Source organism: Lutjanus erythropterus, unplaced genomic scaffold (genome assembly GCF_056507025.1).
Source record: "Lutjanus erythropterus isolate fLutEry1 unplaced genomic scaffold, fLutEry1.hap2 Scaffold_168, whole genome shotgun sequence".
Taxonomy (NCBI): Eukaryota; Metazoa; Chordata; class Actinopteri; order Lutjaniformes; family Lutjanidae; genus Lutjanus; species Lutjanus erythropterus.
Genome location: NW_028146645.1, coordinates 40555 through 63291, shown reverse-complemented (window position 1 = coordinate 63291; position 22737 = coordinate 40555). Strand labels below are relative to the sequence as shown.

The window sequence follows — 22737 nt, the reverse complement described above, 5'->3', positions numbered from 1 at the left end:
CTGAGGTGTTATTGTCCTTCCATCACATTCTAATGGTGTTATAATGGCACAATAATATAGAACATCAACATAAGATTTCAAATGTCACTGATGACATTATGTCAACAGACATTCAAATTAAGGAACTCTTCCCATCAATGTGGTATATAAATCATCCTCATAAACATAAAGTGTTGTTTGTTGTCCTTGGAAACATTCTCCGTGCCATTTGGTCTGGAGTCAAATAATACAATCATATTATTATCATCTTCATCATCATTATTGTCATCATTATTGTCATTATTATTATTATTATTATTATTATTATTATTATTAATGAAAACACTCTCAAATTTGATTTTTCATGAACAAATAACCATGTCTGTTCCTTTTTGTACCAGCAATTGTGTTACACAAGTCTTCTTCTTCTTCTTCTTCTTCTTCTGCTTCTTCTTCTTCTTCTTCTTCTTTCTACTCCATAGATCTGGAATGAAATTGTTATTGTTATTAAGTAAAACATTTGCCACCTGAGGCCTAGAATGCTGTACTTATCTTCAAATTCTGTCCGCAATTTGGTATTCCTCAATAAGGATCATTTTGTCATTAATCAAACCACTTTATACATTTTGTTTTCCATAACTGGATGGCAATAACTGTGCATTTTTATGCCACAAATTGTGTTAAACCAGTTTTCCCTACCTAATTGGTCTGGAATCAAATTATTATTATCATTAAATAAAAACACTGGCCACCTGAGGCCTATTATGCCATTTTTTAGACAGAATGTGAGCACAAATCCACAAATTCTGTCTAAAAAAATGGTATTAGGACTCCCTCTGGAGGACACAATTGGGAACAACATGTAATATTTTCTTTTTGCCAATATGGCACTAATGTTAATTATTAGTGCCATACTGAGGTGTTATTGTCCTTCCATCACATTCTAATGGTGTTATAATGGCACAATAATATAGAACATCAACATAAGATTTCAAATGTCACTGATGACATTATGTCAACAGACATTCAAATTAAGGAACTCTTCCCATCAATGTGGTATATAAATCATCCTCATAAACATAAAGTGTTGTTTGTTGTCCTTGGAAACATTCTCCGTGCCATTTGGTCTGGAGTCAAATAATACAATCATATTATTATCATCTTCATCATCATTATTGTCATTATTATTATTATTATTATTATTATTAATGAAAACACTCTCAAATTTGATTTTTCATGAACAAATAACCATGTCTGTTCCTTTTTGTACCAGCAATTGTGTTACACAAGTCGTCTTCTTCTTCTTCTTCTTCTTCTTCTTCTTCTTCTTCTTCTTCTTCTTCTTTCTACTCCATAGATCTGGAATGAAATTGTTATTGTTATTAAGTAAAACATTTGCCACCTGAGGCCTAGAATGCTGTACTTATCTTCAAATTCTGTCCGCAATTTGGTATTCCTCAATAAGGATCATTTTGTCATTAATCAAACCACTTTATACATTTTGTTTTCCATAACTGGATGGCAATAACTGTGCATTTTTATGCCACAAATTGTGTTAAACCAGTTTTCCCTACCTAATTGGTCTGGAATCAAATTATTATTATCATTAAATAAAAACACTGGCCACCTGAGGCCTATTATGCCATTTTTTAGACAGAATGTGAGCACAAATCCACAAATTCTGTCTAAAAAAATGGTATTAGGACTCCCTCTGGAGGACACAATTGGGAACAACATGTAATATTTTCTTTTTGCCAATATGGCACTAATGTTAATTATTAGTGCCATATTGAGGTGTTATTGTCCTTCCATCACATTCTAATGGTGTTATAATGGCACAATAATATAGAACATCAACATAAGATTTCAAATGTCACTGATGACATTATGTCAACAGACATTCAAATTAAGGAACTCTTCCCATCAATGTGGTATATAAATCATCCTCATAAACATAAAGTGTTGTTTGTTGTCCTTGGAAACATTCTCCGTGCCATTTGGTCTGGAGTCAAATAATACAATCATATTATTATCATCTTCATCATCATTATTGTCATCATTATTGTCATTATTATTATTATTATTATTATTATTATTATTATTAATGAAAACACTCTCAAATTTGATTTTTCATGAACAAATAACCATGTCTGTTCCTTTTTGTACCAGCAATTGTGTTACACAAGTCTTCTTCTTCTTCTTCTTCTTCTTCTGCTTCTTCTTCTTCTTCTTCTTCTTTCTACTCCATAGATCTGGAATGAAATTGTTATTGTTATTAAGTAAAACATTTGCCACCTGAGGCCTAGAATGCTGTACTTATCTTCAAATTCTGTCCGCAATTTGGTATTCCTCAATAAGGATCATTTTGTCATTAATCAAACCACTTTATACATTTTGTTTTCCATAACTGGATGGCAATAACTGTGCATTTTTATGCCACAAATTGTGTTAAACCAGTTTTCCCTACCTAATTGGTCTGGAATCAAATTATTATTATCATTAAATAAAAACACTGGCCACCTGAGGCCTATTATGCCATTTTTTAGACAGAATGTGAGCACAAATCCACAAATTCTGTCTAAAAAAATGGTATTAGGACTCCCTCTGGAGGACACAATTGGGAACAACATGTAATATTTTCTTTTTGCCAATATGGCACTAATGTTAATTATTAGTGCCATATTGAGGTGTTATTGTCCTTCCATCACATTCTAATGGTGTTATAATGGCACAATAATATAGAACATCAACATAAGATTTCAAATGTCACTGATGACATTATGTCAACAGACATTCAAATTAAGGAACTCTTCCCATCAATGTGGTATATAAATCATCCTCATAAACATAAAGTGTTGTTTGTTGTCCTTGGAAACATTCTCCGTGCCATTTGGTCTGGAGTCAAATAATACAATCATATTATTATCATCTTCATCATCATTATTGTCATCATTATTGTCATTATTATTATTATTATTATTATTATTATTATTATTAATGAAAACACTCTCAAATTTGATTTTTCATGAACAAATAACCATGTCTGTTCCTTTTTGTACCAGCAATTGTGTTACACAAGTCTTCTTCTTCTTCTTCTTCTTCTTCTGCTTCTTCTTCTTCTTCTTCTTCTTTCTACTCCATAGATCTGGAATGAAATTGTTATTGTTATTAAGTAAAACATTTGCCACCTGAGGCCTAGAATGCTGTACTTATCTTCAAATTCTGTCCGCAATTTGGTATTCCTCAATAAGGATCATTTTGTCATTAATCAAACCACTTTATACATTTTGTTTTCCATAACTGGATGGCAATAACTGTGCATTTTTATGCCACAAATTGTGTTAAACCAGTTTTCCCTACCTAATTGGTCTGGAATCAAATTATTATTATCATTAAATAAAAACACTGGCCACCTGAGGCCTATTATGCCATTTTTTAGACAGAATGTGAGCACAAATCCACAAATTCTGTCTAAAAAAATGGTATTAGGACTCCCTCTGGAGGACACAATTGGGAACAACATGTAATATTTTCTTTTTGCCAATATGGCACTAATGTTAATTATTAGTGCCATATTGAGGTGTTATTGTCCTTCCATCACATTCTAATGGTGTTATAATGGCACAATAATATAGAACATCAACATAAGATTTCAAATGTCACTGATGACATTATGTCAACAGACATTCAAATTAAGGAACTCTTCCCATCAATGTGGTATATAAATCATCCTCATAAACATAAAGTGTTGTTTGTTGTCCTTGGAAACATTCTCCGTGCCATTTGGTCTGGAGTCAAATAATACAATCATATTATTATCATCTTCATCATCATTATTGTCATCATTATTGTCATTATTATTATTATTATTATTATTATTATTATTATTATTAATGAAAACACTCTCAAATTTGATTTTTCATGAACAAATAACCATGTCTGTTCCTTTTTGTACCAGCAATTGTGTTACACAAGTCTTCTTCTTCTTCTTCTTCTTCTTCTGCTTCTTCTTCTTCTTCTTCTTCTTTCTACTCCATAGATCTGGAATGAAATTGTTATTGTTATTAAGTAAAACATTTGCCACCTGAGGCCTAGAATGCTGTACTTATCTTCAAATTCTGTCCGCAATTTGGTATTCCTCAATAAGGATCATTTTGTCATTAATCAAACCACTTTATACATTTTGTTTTCCATAACTGGATGGCAATAACTGTGCATTTTTATGCCACAAATTGTGTTAAACCAGTTTTCCCTACCTAATTGGTCTGGAATCAAATTATTATTATCATTAAATAAAAACACTGGCCACCTGAGGCCTATTATGCCATTTTTTAGACAGAATGTGAGCACAAATCCACAAATTCTGTCTAAAAAAATGGTATTAGGACTCCCTCTGGAGGACACAATTGGGAACAACATGTAATATTTTCTTTTTGCCAATATGGCACTAATGTTAATTATTAGTGCCATATTGAGGTGTTATTGTCCTTCCATCACATTCTAATGGTGTTATAATGGCACAATAATATAGAACATCAACATAAGATTTCAAATGTCACTGATGACATTATGTCAACAGACATTCAAATTAAGGAACTCTTCCCATCAATGTGGTATATAAATCATCCTCATAAACATAAAGTGTTGTTTGTTGTCCTTGGAAACATTCTCCGTGCCATTTGGTCTGGAGTCAAATAATACAATCATATTATTATCATCTTCATCATCATTATTGTCATCATTATTGTCATTATTATTATTATTATTATTATTATTATTATTATTAATGAAAACACTCTCAAATTTGATTTTTCATGAACAAATAACCATGTCTGTTCCTTTTTGTACCAGCAATTGTGTTACACAAGTCTTCTTCTTCTTCTTCTTCTTCTTCTTCTTCTTCTTCTTCTTCTTCTTTCTACTCCATAGATCTGGAATGAAATTGTTATTGTTATTAAGTAAAACATTTGCCACCTGAGGCCTAGAATGCTGTACTTATCTTCAAATTCTGTCCGCAATTTGGTATTCCTCAATAAGGATCATTTTGTCATTAATCAAACCACTTTATACATTTTGTTTTCCATAACTGGATGGCAATAACTGTGCATTTTTATGCCACAAATTGTGTTAAACCAGTTTTCCCTACCTAATTGGTCTGGAATCAAATTATTATTATCATTAAATAAAAACACTGGCCACCTGAGGCCTATTATGCCATTTTTTAGACAGAATGTGAGCACAAATCCACAAATTCTGTCTAAAAAAATGGTATTAGGACTCCCTCTGGAGGACACAATTGGGAACAACATGTAATATTTTCTTTTTGCCAATATGGCACTAATGTTAATTATTAGTGCCATACTGAGGTGTTATTGTCCTTCCATCACATTCTAATGGTGTTATAATGGCACAATAATATAGAACATCAACATAAGATTTCAAATGTCACTGATGACATTATGTCAACAGACATTCAAATTAAGGAACTCTTCCCATCAATGTGGTATATAAATCATCCTCATAAACATAAAGTGTTGTTTGTTGTCCTTGGAAACATTCTCCGTGCCATTTGGTCTGGAGTCAAATAATACAATCATATTATTATCATCTTCATCATCATTATTGTCATCATTATTGTCATTATTATTATTATTATTATTATTATTATTATTATTATTATTATTATTATTAATGAAAACACTCTCAAATTTGATTTTTCATGAACAAATAACCATGTCTGTTCCTTTTTGTACCAGCAATTGTGTTACACAAGTCTTCTTCTTCTTCTTCTTCTTCTTCTTCTTCTTCTTCTTCTTCTTTCTACTCCATAGATCTGGAATGAAATTGTTATTGTTATTAAGTAAAACATTTGCCACCTGAGGCCTAGAATGCTGTACTTATCTTCAAATTCTGTCCGCAATTTGGTATTCCTCAATAAGGATCATTTTGTCATTAATCAAACCACTTTATACATTTTGTTTTCCATAACTGGATGGCAATAACTGTGCATTTTTATGCCACAAATTGTGTTAAACCAGTTTTCCCTACCTAATTGGTCTGGAATCAAATTATTATTATCATTAAATAAAAACACTGGCCACCTGAGGCCTATTATGCCATTTTTTAGACAGAATGTGAGCACAAATCCACAAATTCTGTCTAAAAAAATGGTATTAGGACTCCCTCTGGAGGACACAATTGGGAACAACATGTAATATTTTCTTTTTGCCAATATGGCACTAATGTTAATTATTAGTGCCATACTGAGGTGTTATTGTCCTTCCATCACATTCTAATGGTGTTATAATGGCACAATAATATAGAACATCAACATAAGATTTCAAATGTCACTGATGACATTATGTCAACAGACATTCAAATTAAGGAACTCTTCCCATCAATGTGGTATATAAATCATCCTCATAAACATAAAGTGTTGTTTGTTGTCCTTGGAAACATTCTCCGTGCCATTTGGTCTGGAGTCAAATAATACAATCATATTATTATCATCTTCATCATCATTATTGTCATCATTATTGTCATTATTATTATTATTATTATTATTATTAATGAAAACACTCTCAAATTTGATTTTTCATGAACAAATAACCATGTCTGTTCCTTTTTGTACCAGCAATTGTGTTACACAAGTCGTCTTCTTCTTCTTCTTCTTCTTCTTCTTCTTCTTCTTCTTCTTCTTTCTACTCCATAGATCTGGAATGAAATTGTTATTGTTATTAAGTAAAACATTTGCCACCTGAGGCCTAGAATGCTGTACTTATCTTCAAATTCTGTCCGCAATTTGGTATTCCTCAATAAGGATCATTTTGTCATTAATCAAACCACTTTATACATTTTGTTTTCCATAACTGGATGGCAATAACTGTGCATTTTTATGCCACAAATTGTGTTAAACCAGTTTTCCCTACCTAATTGGTCTGGAATCAAATTATTATTATCATTAAATAAAAACACTGGCCACCTGAGGCCTATTATGCCATTTTTTAGACAGAATGTGAGCACAAATCCACAAATTCTGTCTAAAAAAATGGTATTAGGACTCCCTCTGGAGGACACAATTGGGAACAACATGTAATATTTTCATTTTGCCAATATGGCACTAATGTTAATTATTAGTGCCATACTGAGGTGTTATTGTCCTTCCATCACATTCTAATGGTGTTATAATGGCACAATAATATAGAACATCAACATAAGATTTCAAATGTCACTGATGACATTATGTCAACAGACATTCAAATTAAGGAACTCTTCCCATCAATGTGGTATATAAATCATCCTCATAAACATAAAGTGTTGTTTGTTGTCCTTGGAAACATTCTCCGTGCCATTTGGTCTGGAGTCAAATAATACAATCATATTATTATCATCTTCATCATCATTATTGTCATTATTATTATGTTATGCCAGCGTCCCCCTGACATCTGGCTCAATGTGTCAATATCAGTTTGCATGCTCCTCTGGTAATGATCCCGGAGAATGTGAATAGTGTTCTGTTGCCACTGTTTGGCGTTATCCTCCAAAAAAGCTAAGGTTTCTGCACTTGGAGCTGCTGGTTTAACAGTAGAAATCAGATTAGCAGTCATTTTAGCTAAAGAAGCTGGCGGTTTTGGTGCCATAACATTGTCCAAATGATGAGCAGCTTGTAAAATCCTATAGACGATGCGGGTGCCGATGAGGTCCACTGGAGCCCCCCTCATACCTGTTTCCGCCCCCGCTGTCAGTTCTGGGTCGAGCCGCGGCCCCTCCGTTGAAGCGGCGCTTTCCTCCTCCGTCCCGGGTGAAGCTGCTGCGCCCGGCCTGGGCACGGCGATCGGGTCTTCATGCCGCGGCCGGAGCATAATCCTGCTGATAATGGTGTGCATGAGAGGTGCGGTGGATGGAGGGAGCCCGTCTTACCGGCGAAGGGATGAATTCTCTGCTCCTCCTCCCGTTTCGTCTGCGTTTTACCTCCGTCCATTCATTCACTCGGCGGTCCGCCATGTTGTTTCTATTCCGCTAGCTCTGTTAGCTTATTAACCGGAGCCCCGCTAGCTATGGTGTATTAGCTTAGCCGTCAACTAATTATGCTGTAAAACCCGTTTACTCACAGTCAAAAACGACACTTGATGGTCCGAAGTCAAACTGGGCTTTATTAAAAGCACTATTGTGCAACGTTTCGGTCATACAGGACCTTCTTCAGGCACAAAAAATAATTTTTCCTCTCTCTTATGCAGGTATCGTGGCGTCCGAGTCTGGAAAGCATGAGGGAATGCGCAGGTGGATGGAAGACTACAAGTCCCTGTCATCTTGTAGTTCCCAACCTCTTTCACAATAAGAGTCCTACCATCAAATTAAAAGCATCATAATTTTAACCGTAATATCATGAATTACATTTACTTTCATGAATTATAACACATATTTATCAATTCACCATTATATGAACTGTGTATATTTTTACTTGCTACTGTCCATATATGAATTCATTGTTTTTAACTGTTGTTTAATGTATTTGTTCAGAATTTTGTCTTGTAAATCCATAACTTATTTGTTTTATATATTTTTTTGTTATCAATCCATAATTCATTTGTTTTTAACTCTTTGTAGACCAATATAAATTTCCAATACAAATATGAATTTTAATAAAATATATTTTGGATAAAACTCCAATATTCCCCCCTGATATTGGTGTTTCAGAATTAATTTGGAGAATTCCATCCAATTTGTAATCAAATACATTCAACTGGTTGTGATCAGAGTAGAAAGAGGTTGTGGTTAGGACCAGAATCCCTCAGGTAGGGTACTATAAATGTCAGGGTTAGGGAGTGGAGAATTTGGAACTATGAACAGAGTTCAGTGCACTGGCCATCATTGCCCTCTGTCAAGGTGGACTCACTTCTGGTTCAACCCTCTGGGATAGACGGTATCCAATTTATTAATCCAATTTCTTTCAGCCCGTGTTCTCTGGTGTGTTGTCCAATCTGCATCAGAGCTGTCCTCCTAAATGAGCGGCTATATCCTCTCTTGGCCAGTGCCTTGAATAGTGTTTTTGTTGCCTGCAAAAAATCTCCCTTATGGGTGCATATTCTGTGAAATCTCAGCAGCTGAGATTTCAGCAGTCCTGCATAAGTGTGTTTTGGGTGGTGGCTAGTTTTGTGGAGTAGAGCATGTGTGTCTGTCTCCTTAAAAAATACTTTAATATCTAATTTATTAGTTTTTCCAAATTGTTCACCCTTATATGTGGTGGTATCCAAAAAATCAACACTGGTGGGATTTATACACGATTTCAATTTTTATTGACTGATTATGATTGTTTAAGGTGTGCAGGAATTCATCAAAATCCTCTCGTGAGTGGGACCAGACACCCCATATATCATCCAAAAATCTGAAATAATGTAGTGGTTTTTTCCTGCAAGAGGCCAAAGCAGACTCTTCCCACTCAGCCATAAAAATATTGGCATAGGCTGGTGCAAATTTCTTTCCCATGGCCGTCCCTTTAATTTGTAGGTAAAATTTACCATCAAATTCAAAATGATTCCTCCTCAGATTCAGCTCTAATAATTGCAGTAATTCTTTTTCAGGCCTCTTTTTGTCAGGATATTTATGAAATATATTTTTTATGGCTTGTATGCCTTCACTAATGTCGATATTTGTATATAAACTATCAATATCCATTGTAAATAGGAGAGAATCAGGAGGAATGTGTAGTTTTTTCACTTTGTCCACAAAATCATAAGTGTCCTTTATATAACTGGGGTGTCTATTCGACAGGGGATTGATGAAATAGTCAATATATTCAGCCGTATAATATGTTTCACTGTCACAATCAGACACAATGGGTCTGCCTGGGGGAATTTCATGTGGGATGCTCCATTTTCTTGGATCCTTGTGGATTTTAGGTAGCAGATAAAAGATTCTGGCTCTGGGTCCAGGATTTCCCATTAAATATTTTTGTTGTTTTTTATTTATACATTTTTTCTCCACTAATTTATTGGTGATTTGTTTTACCAATTGGGCTGTTTCTGGATAAATTGGTTTTTGTAATGGAGTATAGTAATTTTTATTACTCAGCTGTCTATTTCCTTCCCATAAGTACTGGTCTCTGTCTAAGATGACAACAGAGCTGCCCTTATCAGCTGGTTTTATAATAATGTTTTTATTATTTTTTTAATTGCTTTAAGGCCTCAACCTCTCCGCCAGTGAGGTTGGGCCTGATTCTGCATATCTGAAAATTGTCATCAAATTGCTGTAAATCAGTTTTGATAAGGGTCATGACCTCTGGTGGCAATTTGGCCAAAGATGGAGACCAGTCAGATTTAGGAGTGAATGGCTGAGGCTCTACATCTTTTTTGTCCCTGAAATACACTGCCAGTTTAATTCGCCTGTGATATTGCTGTATGTCATATCTGCTCTGTTCAATAATGTTTTTATTACTGCCTTTAGTAGGGATGAAAGTTAATCCTCTATTCAGTAGAGAAAGCAGTGAGGCAGTCAATTTGAATTTTGTGGCTAAAACCATCACATTGTTTGACCCCTCCTGAACTAGCAGGCTTCCGGGGATGTGTATTTTACATGAGATACCCAGTGTTTCAGTAATTTGCGAGCAGTACCCTTTGTCCAATGGACATGATCATTCAGGGTAGTGAATGATTTTATTGGGAGCTCAGGAATGTGTAGGAAGTTTTTTTTTTATGTGGTGGTTCAGATGAATCAGGTTGCTCTGTTCTTTCAGAGGCAGGTGTCTGGAGTAATTGATGAGAGGCATCCAGATTTCAGCCTCTGGGAATCTCCTGTCTGCTGCCTTAGCAACAGCCAGGAGTTGCTCAACCGAGGTTTTCCTCGTTTTCTGGCTGCGGTTATTCAAACCGAAAGCCAGGATTATTTTTTCCACTCTGGTGGAAACACTGGCTTTGTTTATGAGGGCCGCAGCGTGGCCGAGTGTGGCCCTTGGATAGCTGTCTATTTGCAGTTCATCACTGCTGCATGGTGGGAGTTTTGCCAGATTTGAATCTCCCATAATCACCCATTTGTGTATGTTTAGACTCCAATCCTGTAGTTTTTTGTCTGTGTTTGGATGTCTGGTGGGCCTGCATGTAGCTGGCCTGCGTGTTTCAGATTATTCTGGGGCGGGCTTTGGACGCAGAGCAAGGTGGGTTTGGAAGGCTGTTTTTAATTGGTGAGTTTTGACAGATGTGGAGTTTACACTCTCTCTCTCTCTCCACAGCCCTGGGTGGAGTCGGCGGGATTACATCCACCCCTGTTTGTGCCATGTCTCCCTTTTCCTCAGGTGTCAAAATCAAAATCACATCATCTCCCTCAGTCACACACAGGTTGTGTGGAGGGGGAGGCAGCCTGGAGGAGCTGTTGTGACAAAAAAGCTCAGAAAAATAGTCCAGTAAGGTCTGGGCTTAGAGCCACAACACACTAAAAACCTTAATAAAAAACCACTGTTATCACTTGTATATTTTCAGAGTTCAAAACCAATAAAAAGAAGAATCAGGCAAAGTCTGGAAAAATCACTGCAAGAGCAACAAAGTCTGCCACACAAAGTTTATTGATTTCTCTAGGTAGAAAAATCAACAAGCTTGAGTCAAACCCAGCTTTAGACTTAAGAAAGAGGTGTTAAACACCTTGTTATATACTGTTTAGGAGGCTCTAAGAGCCTCCTCCCACTTTGAACATTTTGGCTTATGATCAAACATAATTGTGTATTAAATTTTACCTTATGTGATCATAATGTCATTCATTTTCTAGCAAATTGCTGCTTCCCTTAGGTTCGCATGCATTAATCTTATATTTTTTAAAAATAGTTAAATGGCAATACAGGTTAATGCATTACATGAAAAGAACAGCTGATCTGGCTTTTACTGACTTTTAATCCGTGTGGTAACAGCTGGTCTGGCTTTTACTGACTTCTAATCTGTGTGGTAAACATCAGGTAGTCCACTGATGTAATTTGGTATTTATGCCCTGCTATGGGCACGGGGACGTTAAAGGAGGTGCCCAAAAGAAATTCGAGACATGTATGTCACCGTGTCCGGCCGGTCACCAGGAATCCAAAAATGTATTTCTTATGAAGATCCGACGTTCCTGAGCCGAGTTATTAAGGAAAAAACCAGTTTTTTTTTTAGACCCACAATGCATTGCAGTTGAGCAGTGGGCGTATCCATTTACATTTCTTGAAATAACTTTTGATCCATAAGGGTTAGAGACTTGGAACCAACTCCTACCCCCCCATTATTGGGTACGGGTTTTCCAATGGTACCTGTCACATCACCGTACGACGTCGGGAAGTGGGCGTAACTTGTCAAAAAAAAGTTATTTTGACTGTATCTCGGGAATGGAAGGTTGTAGAGACACGAGACTAAGACCGGCGTGTTCAGCGTGCCCGAATTATGTGGGATGCCACACACTCCCGAGTCTCTATCACGTACGGTTCCCGAGTAATGGACCGAAAACCTTTTCCCATATAAGTCAATGGGAGGAGTGAAAATTTCACTAAGTGTCACAAGAAATTGGACCACCCATAACTCCTAAGTCCAACGAGATAGAGACATGGGTCCTTCACCTACCCCCCCATTTGTGGACCTTCTGAATCCAACGGTACCACCCCTGTGTCTGTAGCACTCACCGTTGAGAAGTTGTTGCACAACATGTGAGATAGAGACATGGGTCCTTCACCTACCCCCCCATTTGTGGACCTTCTGAATCCAATGCTACCACCCCTGTGTCTGTAGCACTCACCGTTGAGAAGTTGTTTCACAAAAGTCGTCAAATGACGTCGGACCCATTACAGGCGGGTGCGGCCCGCCCCCAAACGCCCCCAGAAAAAATCTGAAGTCCCTACCTCCAAACGTTCCCGAGTTATGAACTTAAGATGTAGGCGATTAAATCAGCTCCGTTTTAAGTTCATAACTCGGGCCAGAAACATCCCAGAGAGCTGGTACAGGTATCCCCAGCATCAGACTGACCTCCCAAACCCACCCCTATACTTTGGGCTCGATAGCGCCACCTAGTGGAAAATTTTTTATTACACCTGGAAACTTGCCCATATTATAGAGATGGGTAGAGGCCTTCCTCCTGATCTCAACGGGGCCAGAACCGCGTCTCTAGCACCCACCGTTCCCGAGTTATTAACTTAAAACGGTGCTAGCATGAAAAAAGCTAATTAATAAGCCTTTTTCGCTATAACTCGGGAACCGTGCATTCTACAGACTCGCCAGTGGGTGGCGTCTATACTAATTCGACCACGCTGAACACGCCAGTCTTGGTCCCGTGTCTCTACGACCTTCCGTTCCCGAGATACAGCAAAAAAAAAAAAAATTCGCAATTTTTGCGCACTTCCTTACGTCGCACCGCGTCGGAAGTGGTACCATTGGAAAGCCCGCCCTCGATAATGGGGGGGGGTAGCACTTGGTTCCAAGTCTCTAGCACGTTCAGAACAAAAGTTATTTGAAGAAATGTAAACCAACACGCCCACTTTTTTATCGCAAAGCATCATGGGTATCAAAAACTACAGGTTTTCCTCAATAACTCCGCTCAGGAACATCCGATCTTCATAAAACATACATTTCTGGAATCCTGACGACCTCCCGGTCGCGATGATATGCATATTGAAAAAAATTTTTTCGGCACCTTGATAGAGGTTGATAGGTAAGTCGGATAAGTACCAAAACGTATGTGGTTTCACTTTAGAGTTGTTGGTTGGAGTTTTTGGGTTGTTTTTGGATTGAGATCAGTTTGGGAAAGATAGAAATGGCATCAGCAAGTAGTTTTGAGGATGTTGGGGTCGATAACACTGTCAGTCTTTTGAGTGCTGCAGGTGAATTCCTCGACATAGAGGAATTTCTGCACGGCAAGGTGAATGTTGCCATTCACTCTACCACAGTGCAGTCTCCTGCTTCAGTTTTGGACTTCAAGTACGATATAGATGCTATTGTATTTGAATTCCATCGACTCACGGCCCTCCAAATGGGTCTGCACTATCTCCTTTTACCCCGGTTCACCACCCAGACCCTATCCCCCCATTACCACTTCATCAAAAAACATGTTGACCTTGGCAGGTACAGCCACGACGGCCTTCTTGCCCTCCGTAATTGCCTTGGTCACACACTTGGGTATGTTGATGGTGGGTACCACCTTTTAATGATTGCCATGCCAGCCAGCCAGAAGAGACCTGACACCAGGCTCCTACGTAAAGATCTCTACGCTGTGATGGCTACAGAGCTTCTTAATGATGTGGGGAACAATTTCGGCGAGTTGCTCTGTCAGCTTCCTGCGCAGGATAAGTGCCGCCCCACAATCAAAAAGCAGAGTACCATTGAGACTGCACGGTTCCACATTTTGAGGAGAGACGCCCAGTTCATCATGTCTCTCATCGACCAGGCCATTGAGAAGTCCAACGCGTGTCATTTCCTCCAGGTTGTCCTCTTTCTAAACCAGTTTGGTCAGAAAGATGTTGAGGAACTGGACATAACTGATGTCGTCGACCCCACCTACATAAGATCCGTCTCCGTACACTTCGCGTGTAACATAGTGCCCAAGAACCCTGAAATGAACATTTTGTTCTCCAGAAGTGGGCTGGAGGAACTTGTTGGCTTCAAGGGCACCCTTTTCACAGCTCTGGGAATGCACGAGACAGTGAATTTCCAGAGCAACCTGGATAATGCCAAGATGGACGTGAGACATGAGCTGCTGGACTGTCTGGCACCGTACGGCAAGCTCATGTTTGTCCAACTTTATGCAGACTCGCCGCATGCCCATGTACAGATGCCGTTCAAGCATCCAGTAAGTGGTGCAATTGTAACCTGTGGCCTCTCCCACCCCAAGTACCACACGTCCCTCCTGTCCCGAGCAGGAAGCTACATCCGTCACATGCGTGACCTGCGTGAGCGGATGACCGGCCAGCTCCAGTGCCGCATAGAACAAGTCATGCGCTTCGAGGGCCAGGTAATGTGTAACTTGAACCCCTCTGAGCACTTCAAAGTTGATGAACTTACCAAGCTCATCAACGAACACCCCATCCTTGTCCCCTTCAAGGATAAGTCAGGTGTTGGTGTGCTGTCTCTCATCTGCGACGTCCTGGAGTTCCTTGTTGAAGACCTGGCAAAGGTTTACAGTGCCAACATCGGTGTTGCACGCTTTGACGCCTCCTGGAAGACCTTCCAGTATGAGCTGGCACTGGAAGAGATAATCTATGGCCGTCCCCTCTCCCCGCTCGACTTCCAACTTAGCGTCTCTCTGGGAACCAGCACTGTCAGTGACAAAAGTGTCAGTAAACAGAGAGGGTTCCTGGGCCTCGCACCCTTCTCAAGTGCCAGCTCGGAGGAGGTATCACCCCCCCTACATCACTGGACAAGAGATGAGCTCCAAAAGTCCCGCATTGAAAGGCTCTTCCCCCTCTGTCAGACCCTGGAAGCAGCACCATCGGTCACAGGTGCTGCACTTGTCACTGTTCTCCTCTGTGACATGTTCAAGCGGAACAGTGACATCCCAATGGCCGAGTTGAAATCGAGACACCCACCTGGGAAGCTGGTAGGTGCCTGGCCGCTCGATACACTGTGTGAGGACCTGGCTGTAAAGGACTGCTTCCCCATCCCGAACACCTTTGCCAGAGCTAGGTCCCTCGTGTCAAAGTCTGGCAAGGACGTGAAAGAGTGTCTTTTGCAAGGCTTTCCCGAACTCAAGCTGAACTTCTTCCCTGCGTTTAAGTTCAGGGACGTCCGCGGTACAAAAAGGGTGTGGTGGAACTTCAGGGACTACGTCCAAGTCCACCGAAGTGACTGCCAACCCTTCGCTCTCTCTGTAGTCGCCAGCATGACGCTCAAAGTGTGCGTGGAGGTAGAGAGACGGTCCCTGACATACTCCCGGAACTTGGAGAAGTACCGTGAGCATGGCATGCCTTGGATCGAAAAGGTCCTTACCCGTCTCCCACCTGGCCTGAAGTACCACCCAAACACCACTCTGATGATCCTCACGTTTGCCAGCTCTGTGGGAATGGTAATGAACGGTGATTATGTCGATTATAATCACCTGAGGGACCTGATCAAGGACATGAGCCCTGCCTACACACAGGCAGACCTCCAGAAGCTCCAGATCCTGTCGAAGTTCACGCTTCCAAAGATCTACAATGTCCTTGTCTGGAAGCTTCACGAGGATATACCATATCGCATCGTCCCACAGCAGAAGCCTCTCCTCAAACCTCACACGCCACAAGAAGAGCCACGGGAGGAACTTGTTCCAGAGGAAGATGTGCAGGAAGTTGAGTTCCAGGACGACATCCGACCTATTGAGAGGTCAAAGTCCATGTATCTCCCTGCATACTCCTCCAGGCAATGGACAGAGCAGGAACTGTCCTTTATCAACATGGACAGAAAAATGAAAGTGATAGAAGTGTCCAACGAGTACTCAGCCAAGTGCATTGAGCACAAGTGCCCCATTCGGAGCTACAAAGCCTTTTGCAACAAGGTGAAGCGTCTAAGATCAGAAAAGTAACTGATTAAGACACAAGTACAAGAAAATTTTCTTGTAAAGTAAGCAGCAGTGAGCTGTCTTTGTTATTTAACTGTTTTAAACTGTTTTATTGTTATGTTGTGCAGTTCTAAAGCACCAAAAAATTTTAAAAGTCATAGTTCTTCGCAAACGCACAAAAAAAAAAAAAACTAAAAAAAAATAAATAAATAAACCTTAAAAACAAAAAAAAATCCCTCCACATGGACTCTGCCTTGACGTGGCGTGGAGGCTTGTGTGCTTCAGTGGACATAGGGACTGTCCAGATGTGCTCTATTGGTACAGGTAACTCTTGCCTTACCAAACAAGAGTAGGCTGTACCAATAGAGTCTATCTGAACAGTCCGTATGTCCACTGAAACCAGACCAAAGAGTCCGTCATTCAGAAAATTTCACTAAGTGTCACAGCCTAAAACTGTCTTCCAGAAAGTGGTTAGGAGAATGTTTCAGGCCATTCTGAGTCGACTTGACATGCTTCCACGGGTACTTTTTTGGACATTGTACCACCCATAACTCCTAAGTCCAACCAGATAGAGACATGGCACCATGACCGAACCACCCATTGTCAGGTATGGCCTTTCCAGTGGTACCAACCCTGAGTCTGTACGACTTATCGTTCAAAAGTTGTTGCACAACATGTGAGATAGAGACATGGGACCATCACGTACCCCCCCATTTGTCTGTATCCTGAATCCAACGGTACCATTCTTGAGCTTCTAGGACTTATGGTTCCAGAGATATGACCTGTTAAAGGAGGGTTAGGTGTAGGAATTATTATCTCGATGACTTCCCTGGGTCAGTTGTGTAACCGGCCCAGTTTGGTATGGATAGTCAAAGGCAATGCACTGGCCGACGCATGTTACTTGCTTAAGATCTCCGACATGTCAAGTCCTCACCATCTTGGTTGTGTGAGATAACATCTGAGAAAGTGGGTGAGTGGTCAGGAGGACAACAGCATAGAGGTAATGAGAAGTCGGTTAACCTCGATCAAAACCCGGCCGGAGTAGGCTCATACTGTGTCTCCCCGCCACCTCCCAGATTCCTGATGTGGAACTGGAGGGGGAGGGGAGAGGAAATGTGGAAAAATATTATTCTTGTGGGTCCAGGTTCGGTTGCGTAGGTGTAGGGAGGGGGAAGGGATCAAAAAGAATAAAAAGGGAGGAAATTGGGTGAGTGGTAAGGAGGACAACAGCATAGAGGTAATGAGAAGTCGGTTAACCTCGATCAAAACCCGGCCGGAGTAGGCTCATACTGTGTCTCCCCGCCACCTCCCAGATTCCTGCTGGGGAACTGGAGGGGGAGGGGAGAGGGAGTGTGGAAAAAGATTATTCTTGTGGGTCCAGGTTCGGTTGTACAGGTGTATGGGGGGGGCAAAAGGGGATTTTAAAAAATAAAAAGGGAGGAAATCGGGTGAGTGGTAAGGAGGACAACAGCATAGAGGTAATGAGAAGTCGGTTAACCTCGATCAAAACCCGGCCGGAGTAGGCTCATACTGTGTCTCCCCGCCACCTCCGAGATTCCTGATGGGGAATTGGAGGGGGAGGGGAGAGGGAGGGTTAGGTGTAGGAATTATTATCTCGATGACTTCCCTGGGTCAGTTGTGTAACCGGCCCAGTTTGGTATGGATAGTCAAAGGCAATGCACTGGCCGACGCCTGTTACTTGCTTAAGATCTCCGACATGTCAAGTCCTCACCATCTTGGTTGTGTGAGATAACATCTGAGAAAGTGGGTGAGTGGTCAGGAGGACAACAGCATAGAGGTAATGAGAAGTCGGTTAACCTCGATCAAAACCCGGCCGGAGTAGGCTCATACTGTGTCTCCCCGCCACCTCCCAGATTCCTGATGTGGAACTGGAGGGGGAGGGGAGAGGAAATGTGGAAAAATATTATTCTTGTGGGTCCAGGTTCGGTTGCGTAGGTGTAGGGAGGGGGAAGGGATCAAAAAGAATAAAAAGGGAGGAAATTGGGTGAGTGGTAAGGAGGACAACAGCATAGAGGTAATGAGAAGTCGGTTAACCTCGATCAAAACCCGGCCGGAGTAGGCTCATACTGTGTCTCCCCGCCACCTCCCAGATTCCTGCTGGGGAACTGGAGGGGGAGGGGAGAGGGAGTGTGGAAAAAGATTATTCTTGTGGGTCCAGGTTCGGTTGTACAGGTGTATGGGGGGGGCAAAAGGGGATTTTAAAAAATAAAAAGGGAGGAAATCGGGTGAGTGGTAAGGAGGACAACAGCATAGAGGTAATGAGAAGTCGGTTAACCTCGATCAAAACCCGGCCGGAGTAGGCTCATACTGTGTCTCCCCGCCACCTCCGAGATTCCTGATGGGGAATTGGAGGGGGAGGGGAGAGGGAGGGTTAGGTGTAGGAATTATTATCTCGATGACTTCCCTGGGTCAGTTGTGTAACCGGCCCAGTTTGGTATGGATAGTCAAAGGCAATGCACTGGCCGACGCCTGTTACTTGCTTAAGATCTCCGACATGTCAAGTCCTCACCATCTTGGTTGTGTGAGATAACATCTGAGAAAGTGGGTGAGTGGTCAGGAGGACAACAGCATAGAGGTAATGAGAAGTCGGTTAACCTCGATCAAAACCCGGCCGGAGTAGGCTCATACTGTGTCTCCCCGCCACCTCCCAGATTCCTGATGTGGAACTGGAGGGGGAGGGGAGAGGAAATGTGGAAAAATATTATTCTTGTGGGTCCAGGTTCGGTTGCGTAGGTGTAGGGAGGGGGAAGGGATCAAAAAGAATAAAAAGGGAGGAAATTGGGTGAGTGGTAAGGAGGACAACAGCATAGAGGTAATGAGAAGTCGGTTAACCTCGATCAAAACCCGGCCGGAGTAGGCTCATACTGTGTCTCCCCGCCACCTCCCAGATTCCTGCTGGGGAACTGGAGGGGGAGGGGAGAGGGAGTGTGGAAAAAGATTATTCTTGTGGGTCCAGGTTCGGTTGTACAGGTGTATGGGGGGGGCAAAAGGGGATTTTAAAAAATAAAAAGGGAGGAAATCGGGTGAGTGGTAAGGAGGACAACAGCATAGAGGTAATGAGAAGTCGGTTAACCTCGATCAAAACCCGGCCGGAGTAGGCTCATACTGTGTCTCCCCGCCACCTCCGAGATTCCTGATGGGGAATTGGAGGGGGAGGGGAGAGGGAGTGTTGAAAAATTATTGTTGTGAGTCCAGGTTCGGTTGGTCCAGTGTGAAAAAGATGGGAAGAAAAAGAGAGAAAAAAAAAAAAAAAGGGGGAAAAAAGAAAAAGAAAGGGAAAAGAGAAAAAAGAAAAAAAGAAGGGATTAGTTAGGCGGGGGGAGAGGATGGTTGTGTTTAGGGTCAGGACTAGGGAGAGTGTAAAATTAATGAGTGTTAGGATAAGGGTGGGTGTAGGTTAGGTTTAGGATAAGTATAATCATGAGAGTAGAAAAAGAAGAGAAGATTAGGCGGGAGGGGGAAGGTTGGGTTTAGGGTAAGGGTGGGTGAGAGTCTAGAAATGGAGAGTTAGAAGGGAGGTTGTGTTAAGGGTAAGGATGAGGGTAGGTGTAGTATAGGGGGGGTTTTAGAGGAGTAGGGTTAGGTGTAGGAATTATTATCTCGATGACTTCCCTGGGTCAGTTGTGTAACCGGCCCAGTTTGGTATGGATAGTCAAAGGCAATGCACTGGCCGACGCATGTTACTTGCTTAAGATCTCCGACATGTCAAGTCCTCACCATCTTGGTTGTGTGAGATAACATCTGAGAAAGTGGGTGAGTGGTCAGGAGGACAACAGCATAGAGGTAATGAGAAGTCGGTTAACCTCGATCAAAACCCGGCCGGAGTAGGCTCATACTGTGTCTCCCCGCCACCTCCCAGATTCCTGATGTGGAACTGGAGGGGGAGGGGAGAGGAAATGTGGAAAAATATTATTCTTGTGGGTCCAGGTTCGGTTGCGTAGGTGTAGGGAGGGGGAAGGGATCAAAAAGAATAAAAAGGGAGGAAATTGGGTGAGTGGTAAGGAGGACAACAGCATAGAGGTAATGAGAAGTCGGTTAACCTCGATCAAAACCCGGTCGGAGTAGGCTCATACTGTGTCTCCCCACCACCTCCCAGATTCCTGCTGGGGAACTGGAGGGGGAGGGGAGAGGGAGTGTGGAAAAAGATTATTCTTGTGGGTCCAGGTTCGGTTGTACAGGTGTATGGGGGGGGCAAAAGGGGATTTTAAAAAATAAAAAGGGAGGAAATCGGGTGAGTGGTAAGGAGGACAACAGCATAGAGGTAATGAGAAGTCGGTTAACCTCGATCAAAACCCGGCCGGAGTAGGCTCATACTGTGTCTCCCCGCCACCTCCGAGATTCCTGATGGGGAATTGGAGGGGGAGGGGAGAGGGAGTGTTGAAAAATTATTGTTGTGAGTCCAGGTTCGGTTGGTCCAGTGTGAAAAAGATGGGAAGAAAAAGAGAAAAAAAGGGGGGAAAAAAGAAAAAGAAAGGGAAAAGAGAAAAAAGAAAAAAAGAAGGGATTAGTTAGGCGGGGGGAGAGGATGGTTGTGTTTAGGGTCAGGACTAGGGAGAGTGTAAAATTAATGAGTGTTAGGATAAGGGTGGGTGTAGGTTAGGTTTAGGATAAGTATAATCATGAGAGTAAAAAAAGAAGAGAAGATTAGGCGGGAGGGGGAAGGTTGGGTTTAGGGTAAGGGTGGGTGAGAGTCTAGAAATGGAGAGTTAGAAGGGAGGTTGTGTTAAGGGTAAGGATGAGGGTAGGTGTAGTATAGGGGGGGTTTTAGAGGAGTAGGGTTAGGGTTAGGGTTAGGGTTATGTGCTTGACGGGTCACTCCTGGAACCGATGTAGCAATTGTGGAACGGATCCCCTGTCTGTAGATGGAGAGGACGGACGCTTTTCGGCGGTTAGCTAATGCGCTAGCTCACACTCCATTCATTTCCAATGGAAAGTTGCTAAATTTCGCGCGTCGAGTTGGAATTCCACGTTTTGGGCAAAATAACGAAATAATAAAATGGGAAAAAATATGACAGATACTCCTGAATCAGGAGATCTCGAAAATGTAATTTTCTTTAAAAAAAAAACACGTTTTTTTGTACATTTTCACGTGCTCTGAAAATATTTGATGCAATACACTAAACGGCCACAAGGGTTCGCTGTTTCCCTATTGTTGAATTCCCGGAAATCTACCTTTTCGCCTAAATCGGGTGGAAATGTTAGGAGTGAACGGGCGGTAAGTTCACGTTCCAGGAAATCAACCTCCATGCGGCAAGTACCTCAAATACGTGCCAAGAACGGTTGCTTGACTGTGGGTATCAAGGTGAGGAGTGAAGGGTGGGTGAGTTGAAGTTCCGTAAAAGGGACCTCCGTGGGGCAAGTACCAAAGAGACACGCCCAGGACAGTTGCCTGAATGAGGGCAAAGTTAAAGAATGAATAAAGACTTGAAAACAAGCAGAGAAGAATTCCTGGAAGACGAGGTTGCTTTTATGGAATTACAACGGTGTACCAGGGGCACGAAGTTTCAGGAGGACAGGACATCTGAATAATAAGCCTGAGAGGGGTGCTTAAGAGTGGGTGAACAGGTTCAAATGGTGGTCGGGGTCTCCTGGAGTTCAAGTTCCAGGAAATCGATCTAAGTGCGGTAAGTACCAAAGACACACGCCCAGGACAGTTGCCTGACAGAGGTCAAAGTGTAGCAGTGAACGGGCGCTAAGTTCAAGTTCCAGGAAATGGACCTACATGCCGTAAAAATCTCAGACACATACCCAGAACGGTTGCTTGACTGTGGGTATCAAGGTGAGGAGTGAAGGGTGGGTGAGTTGAAGTTCCATAAAAGGGACCTCCGTGGGGCAAGTACCAAAGAGACACGCCCAGGACAGTTGCCTGAATGAGGGCAAAGTTAAAGAATGAATAAAGACTTGAAAACAAGCAGAGAAGAATTCCTGGAAGACGAGGTTGCTTTTATGGAATTACAACGGTGTACCAGGGGCACGAAGTTTCAGGAGGACAGGACATCTGGATAATAAGCCTGAGAGGGGTGCTTAAGAGTGGGTGAACAGGTTCAAATGGTGGTCGGGGTCTCCTGGAGTTCAAGTTCCAGGAAATCGACCTCCATGGGGCAAGTACCAAAGATACATGCCCAGGACAGTTGCCTGAGACTGATGACTATTTTTCATTCTTATTTATTTATTTTTTTTATTCTTATTTTATTTTTATTTATTTTTTTCCACACACACGCACACACTATTCTTTAATTGTGATTACAGATTGCCTGGTGATTGTAT

At 41.4% G+C, this 22737-nt stretch overlaps 1 protein-coding gene across 1 annotated transcript; it reads left to right on the top strand.

Moving 5' to 3' along the window:
- Positions 1–13734: 13734 nt before the first annotated feature.
- LOC146304140 (uncharacterized) lies at positions 13735–16473 on the top strand. The gene has a single exon (XM_084714243.1). It carries the CDS (start codon positions 13735–13737, stop codon positions 16471–16473), a length of 2739 nt encoding a protein of 912 aa, XP_084570369.1.
- The last annotated feature ends 6264 nt before the right edge of the window (positions 16474–22737 follow it).